The sequence below is a fragment of the Emys orbicularis genome, chromosome 1 (assembly GCF_028017835.1).
Source record: "Emys orbicularis isolate rEmyOrb1 chromosome 1, rEmyOrb1.hap1, whole genome shotgun sequence".
In the NCBI taxonomy this organism is placed as follows: Eukaryota; Metazoa; Chordata; order Testudines; family Emydidae; genus Emys; species Emys orbicularis.
In genome coordinates, this window is record NC_088683.1 from 241,631,885 (window position 1) to 241,639,324 (window position 7,440).

The 7,440-nt window shown below is 47.5% G+C and overlaps 1 protein-coding gene across 1 annotated transcript in view; it reads right to left on the reverse strand.

The window, feature by feature from the left end:
- Positions 1–6,703, reverse strand: part of XG (Xg glycoprotein (Xg blood group)) — a 30,538-nt gene extending 23,835 nt beyond the window's left edge. Inside the window, exon 1 of the mRNA XM_065423452.1 lies at positions 6,643–6,703. Within this exon, the coding sequence (XP_065279524.1) occupies positions 6,643–6,703 (61 nt within the window). The remainder of the gene's footprint in view (positions 1–6,642) is intronic.
- Positions 6,704–7,440: the final 737 nt, after the last annotated feature.

Below are 7,440 nucleotides of genomic sequence, written 5' to 3' on the forward strand. Positions count from 1 at the left end.
AGACATGAACAAGAACTAACTCAGGGAAAATAAGAGGGGTTTCCCTGGCACTGACTGCAAACACACAGGCTAAGGCACTGATTGGTGGAACTGTGTGTGTGTGTGCCCAATGTGGACAGGACCAGAAATCCAGCAGAAAGCCTGAGACGCACTGTAGCATGGCCTGGAGAAGGCACAGAAACAGAGCTCCTTGAAGCACAGGACTGGCTGGGAAGCAGGCTTGGATTTCTGAACAAGGAAATTGCCTCCTGTTTGTTCCTACTGTGTTCAGAGCAGGGCCGGCTCTGGCTTTTTTGCCGCCCCAGGCAAAAAAGCCTCCGCCCGCCCCCCCCCCCCCCCGCGGAGGGGGGGGGCGGAGCCCGGGGGGGGGGGGCGGCGAGCCCCGGCGGGGGCTCCGCTCTCCCGCCGGGGGGAGGGCGGCCGGAGCCCCGGGGCGAGGGTGGCGAGCCCCGGCGGGGGCTCCGCTCTCCCCCCGGCGGCCCGGGGGAGGGCGCCGGAGGGGAGGGCGGCCGGAGCCCTGGGAGGAGGGCGGCGAGCCCCGGCGGGGGCTCGGCTCTCCTCCCCCCCCCCCCCGGCGGCCAGAGCGCCGGGGGCAGGGCAGCGAGCCCCGGCGGGGGCTCGGCTTTCCCCCCGGCGGCCAGAGCGCAGGGGGCAGGGCAGCGAGAGGGCGGCGAGCCCCGGCTGGGGCTCGGCTCTCCCCCCGGCGGCCAGAGCGCAGGGCGGCGAGCCCCAGCAGGGGCTCGCCGCTCTCCCCCCGGCAGCCGGGGGGAGGGCGCGGGAGAAGGGCGGCCAGAGCGCCGGGGGGAGGGCGGCAAGCCCGGCTGTGGCCCCGCTCTCCCCGGCGGCCTGAGCGCCGCGCCGCCCCCCTCCAGGTGCCGCCCCAAGCACCAGCTTGGTTGCCTGGTGCCTGGAGCCGGCCCTGGTTCAGAGAAAGGACTTTGTGTACATTTTTTGTAAATAAACAAGATTATTTACCAATGAAATACTTGACTCTATCATCGGTTTCTCCTCCTAACAGAAACAATCTGGCAAGGCCTTGAATACTAGCTAACTGTTTGGGCCCAGGGGCAACACCACCAACCAAAAAGGAAGTGGAGGTTGCAACAATACTGAAAAAAATTCAACCACAGACTCTTCACTTACCCTGGATGTATGTTTTCAGCATGATGACTTGAGTCCTGATTAACATTACAATAAATTGTGCACATCTTTCTCTGCATTTTACTTAGCACGGCACAAATGGGACAGAGAGCTGATTCTAAACTTCTTTCTTCCCAACCCAGACATAAGGGACACCCTGAAGAGATTTAGAATCGGCTTTGCCAGCTTCACAAACCTTGGGGTTTCCCCTCCTGGGGTGGAAACCCTGGCTGTCTAGGTAGGGCAGCTCTCTGAGGTGGTGGAGCTGGAGTACACTGGGCTCTGGTGATGTTAAGTTCAACAACAATCATAATAGTCATTAACTCAGGCCCTGCCTCACTCCTTGCTGCTGGCATGGGGGTGAGGCATAAAGAAGGACTGCCCTTAGAGTGCACGTAGTCACTAGTGCCTACCCCCAGCCTTCACTAATTTATCCTTTGCAAGCATTTTACTGTTTTCCTTCTTTGGCATTATACCTCCACTGACACATACATTGTTTGAAAAGTCAAGACAGCTGGGTCAATGTATGCAGTCTAACATCAGAGGAGATGGTGGCAGTGTGTTACTCTGAGGATATTTTTCTCTCTGGAGCTTCATAGCTCCCAACCCAGGCAGGTTCATTGGTATGTTTTGTTTTGTTTTGTTTTTTGCTCCTGGAGAGAAAGATATTGCATTCAATGCCTGGAATCAACTCATGAGAAATATGGATCAGAAGTTAGTGACCCCCCCCCCCACACACACACACAAGATTCAGTTAACTTGAGACTTCCCTAGAAAAGATAGTAGGAAGTAATCTGTCATTGTTAACAAAGAAGATCAAATTAACCTGGAATTAAATAATTGCAAAGTATTACCTATTACAGAACCTGATCCAAACTTGCACAATGTCAATGGAAAGGCTTCTACTGACCGCACTCAGCTTTCGATCAGATGTCATAAACTAGTGCGCAATCATGTCACAGGCTGGAGACCCTGAAAAATAAGTCTTGGTCTGCCAGTCTCCAAGTAATAGACTTAAGCGAGCGTGCAGAGAGAGGCAATCCTCTTCTCACTTTACCAAAACTGTTAAAAGAATTGTTGGATGAGGAATTCAGTCCCATATTGTCTATACAAAATGTATCTCAGTTGTCTCTCGCTCCGACCATCTTGAGACAAGATGGCATGGAGAGGCAAGAGATGTCTTAGCTGCTTTTAATGTTTATTTTTTTCTTGAAAATAGTTATACTTTTGTTTCCATCAGGATGGATGGGTATTAGCTTTCCCTGGTGCGGTTCAGTAGAAAATCCCATAGACTGAGATTTAAATATTACACAAGGACCCTTCATACCTACGTAGATCCCCACTGATGACTACTTGTTTTCTACATAGCACAGAGGACCTCCCATCCCAGAATTGGCACCTCAGAGAGGAGTTTGATAAAACAGAAGTGTAATTTGCTTTTATTATTGTTATTTTACTCCAGTGAAACTATTTATTCGTGGAACCATGTAACATTTTCTCAAATTACAAAGCGGTCTGTTATTTTGTACTATCAAATTGCTTGTGCAATTACCATCAGGTGCCTGAAGATCCTGTTGGCTTTGAGTCTACAAAACCTTCCTGACCTTCAAATTAGTCAAGATGGAAACACAGTGTATTGGATAACAATAAATGCTCTCCCCCTACCCCGAAATAGCATATACATGCCATGGAATTAATTTAATGTTTTCTTAATGTAAGGAGGTTTTATGGGTCACCCCTGCAGGCAGCTAATCATTAACAGGAGCCCTCACCCAGTGTCCTTCTGCTTTGGCCGCAGGGGGTTTCAACCATAGGTGTTGACTTTCTAATGTGCTGGGGGGTGCTCCCCTACTTCACCCCATTCCCCCAAGGCTCCACACTGTCTCTTCCTGCCCCACCTCTTCCTGCCCTGTTCCGCCCCCTCCCCCTGAGCACACCCCACCGTCACACCTCACCCTCCCCCACCCCAGCACCTCCTGCACGCTGTGGAACAACTGATCCGTGGCGGGCGGGAGACGCTGGAAGGGAAGGGGGAGGCACTGATCGATGGGCCGCCGGTGGGTGGGAGGTGCTGGGGGGTGAGGGAGGCACTGATAGGTGGGCTGCCAGTGGGTGCTCAGCACCCACCTTTTTTTTTTCTGTGGGTGTTCCAGCCCTGGAGCACACAAGGAGTCAGCACCTATGGTTTCAAGCATCTGCGTTCCTAGCTGCTAACTGATGGTTACTCCACTTGGCTGATTACCATAGTCAGGAACCCTACCCTACCTCCATATGTGGTTTTGACTGTCACTGACCCGGTACTTATCCCTATAACTAGCCTGATAGCTCACACATATACTCTTCTGACACCTCCATAATGGATGAAGGTACACTTTATTTACAAGTTGAAATATAGAGGAAGCATATAAAGGGAAGGGGAAGATGGATTTGGATTAGGTACATCAGAAACACACCATACAATCTGCAAGCAACACTACTCCCAGGGTGGATTTCCCTGGATTCACAAGTTCAGTTTATTCCACACAAGTGGGCTCCATAATGTGGAGGAACCAACTACCTTGATGAGGTGTTGCATGCCTGAAGCTGCTTGAGTGCGGTAAGGTGGTGAGGGCACCGTTTGCCCAGGCTGCTAACCTTGCTGAGGTAGCAGTAGGCGTTACTCGCAGTGGAAAAAGTCCCCACGATGTAAGGGACCTCCTTAAGAACATAAGAATGGCCCTACTGGGTCAGACCAAAGGTCCATCTAGCCCAGTATCCTGTCTTCCGACAGTGGCCAGTGCCAGGTGCCCCAGAGGGAATGAACAGAATAGGTACTCATCAAGTGAACCATCCCCTGTCGCTCATTCCCAGCTTCTGGCAAACAGAGGCTAGGGACACCATTCCTGCCCATCCTGGCTCATAGCCATTGATGGACCTATCCTCCATGAATTTATCTAGTTCTTTTTTGAACCCTATTATGGTCTTGGCCTTCGTTGGTGTTTCTAAGTCCTGTGCTTTCTCCCAACGTAGTTTGGCAAACCCCTTTCAGGGCAAAATAGACAACTCCCACAGGCAGGGAGACAGTCAGGAGATCATCCCCATTCCTTCAGGCAGAACTATCCTCCTCTCAGCCCCCCGCCAGTTGGTTTAGTCAGCCTTCCATCCCCTTGGGTTCACCCAATCACAAGGCTCAACGCGCTCTCCCCGCCTTTATTGGTGAAGTGAGCACACTTCAGTCTTCCAAATCTCTCATTTACCAGGTAACAAGCGTGGTTCCCTTTTAGATCAGGCTCATTTACTGAGGTTTCAGTTCTGCTGTTGCATTAATGGAGGTTTCATTGACCATCTATTGTCTTTGCATGATGTCTCTTTCTATGTGATTTCTTAGACTAGTGATATGTTGGCCGTGGAGAGTAAAGCACTCTTAAAATCAACTGTCTTTTAAAAATGATAAATAAAACCAACCAACAACAAAAATAAGTAAAGTGTCAGCCAGTGTGTTGGTTTCTTAACCATATTGGGGCCTGATCCTCAGGTCTGATAGGGCTGCCTTGTGCCTCTCAGCGGGTGGTAGAAAAAGCCCATGAAGCTGGGCTAACCAGCCAGCTGGGGATTCCCATGACACATGGGAATCCCCATATAACATATTGTACAGCTTGCGTGGGAATGTAGCCAGGACCATGGCCAACAGGCTGCTGTGCTCCAGCAATCTTTGGGAGCCCGAGCAGCCAGGTGCAAGTCAGACCAGCCCTGAGGCTGTACGAAGGGTGAGCTGTCCTGCAGCTATCCACAGCTTCAGGGTTAAGGGCATAAAAGCACATTGGCCATCCTTCCTAGGTCCTTCACCAAACACAACTTGGCTGGATCTGAGGAGTGTCCCCTTGGAACTTTCATCACAGCAAGATAAATATGCTGATAATAAAATTCAGTAGATGCTGTCCTAGACTTAAAATAGCCAGCCTTGGTTTTCTAAGGTGCCATTTAAGGAAAGCACCCTGATCATTAGGTACAAGCTACCAAAAGAACAGCAAAGTACAGCTACTAATTTGGTACACAGGTGAAGCAAGTAGGTGTTTCTATACTGTGCAAATGAGACTAATGTTAGATCTCGAGCTTCTACATTGTATGTCTAGTGGAAGTGAGGTGTTTCTCTCCAGACTTTTTCTCTTCCCCAGAAACAGACCTGCTAAATAGAATGGGATAGTTGGGGCTAGAGCAGGGAGCCAGCCACAGAACTCCATGCCTTCCAGTTTTTATTTATAAAACACTCTATACACACCAATTCAATGCTCTGTGTGCCTATCCCATAAATTAAAATACACCATGTAATACGGAGGGTATTCATGAATGTGGAAATTAGCTTGCAGATGCCAGTATTACATAAACAGACAACTCCCAGCATAAGATAATACTTGAGAACAAGAAAGTCTGCATGCCAATCTTAGAGAGACTGTGGCTCATCACTGTTCATATTGCTAGCTTTGTAATACTACTCCCTGATATTTCCTCTTCCCCAGCTGTGATAAGTTCTCCCCCCGACACATCCCTTCACTTTAATAGAGCATCATTCCAGTCACTAAAGATAAGGCTGTGTTGCCATCTATCATTGCACAGTTTTCTCGGGATTATAACTAGGCTTGGAAAGATTTACTATTTTTTGATAAGTGCTGGTTAACCAGTGATTTCAAACACACCCATTAACACTTATTGTTCATCAAAACATAACAAGAATCAAAGTTTGCAAAGGTGCTGTGCACCGGCAGATGCGGGTTGCTCTATATTGCTGTTAGCTCTGATATAACTTATTTCTGAATGTAGCAAATATTGAAGAAATAACAATCAGACTCCTCCTCCCCCCGATGGGCAAAACGTTTTCAGCTGTGTATTAATATTAGGAATGAATATGTAATGTGAATCCGATACTTTTAGGAACAGAGAGCTCTTGAGATCAATAAAGCAGCAACAACATTAAAGCACAGCCATCTTGAAAACACGGCACCTGCTTTTACAATATAAGCCTCAAAATATCAATGAGCAAATATGCTATTAAAAATGTCTATTTGTACAAATGTATTTATCGGACAAACGTTCTCTTTGTAAATTATACATTTCCCCGTAAGTTTTCATCTTAAACCTACTGTTTAAAAGCAACATTCTAAGTCAAAACCCCAAGTTTTAAATAATTTGAGGGAAGAAAAGAAAGATCTCCAGTTTAGGTTGTCAGCTCTAACTTCAACTCATGCATCCTTATCTCTCAATTCCTCCATTTTTTTCCTTCTGTGTGTAAGTGTGTGTCCAAAGAGTTATGTATTTCTTTAGATATATAAAACTACAAGAGCCCACCTGAACACTCTGGGTCAATCTGACAAATACTTTTAAAAAAGTACAATAATAAAAAAAAAGAAACAGCAACTCTTTGAATTGTTACTAAATAACCAAGCAGTGCTAACATTACACAAGTTTTATTGCTTTTCTAACTCTGTCTCACCCCAGAAACTAAGTCCCAGGTATAAGATCACTTACCTTTAACATGGACCAGAAGAAAACCAAGGCCCAAAACAAGAGTCATTCTCAGCCTCATCATGGTCTTATTTACAGTTCACCTGCTGCTTCTCCAAACACTAACAGCAGCAAATGTCGTAACTACAGTGCCACAGATTTTTCCTCTGGAGATTTTTTAAATTGGCCAGATCAGATAAGTCTATTTGCACTATTACTCTCAAAGATGGATGGCTCAGTGGAGAGAGAAGTCCTTACCAACCCACCCACTTCCAAAGCCTCCAGTCCCAATAGCAGAGCTGTTAATAATATTATTCATTATACATATAGGTCATATACCTACATGATACATCCTCCCTGCCAAGAAACCTATCAACTCAGGCCCGCAGCTAATGAGAAGGGAAGGCAACCAACCAATGAGGAGATAGGAACATGAGAACCAACATTCTCCCAACCCACCTCCTTCCCCAGAGCCAAGACACCCTGTTTTTCAACCTTGCCTTCATGAGACACCAGCAGAGTCGGGTGTGGTGCTGCTGCAACTGGACTAACTCACCATAGGAGAGAAACTTCCCGTACAGCATACCCAGCAAACTATACTATTCTTTTCATGGGCATGAGCTATTTCCATGTTCACTTTTTGGATGCTAAGCAGTAACTAGTGACATCTTGTCAGATTTCTAACCTGTGACTCAATAGTTAGAGGAGAGACAATGCAAAACAAGCACCCAAATTGCACAGACTACATGTAATAGCTGTCACAACTTGCCTTTGCGTCATCTGCTGGGAGCTTTAGCACTTGCAAGATAAACTCTCTCTGCT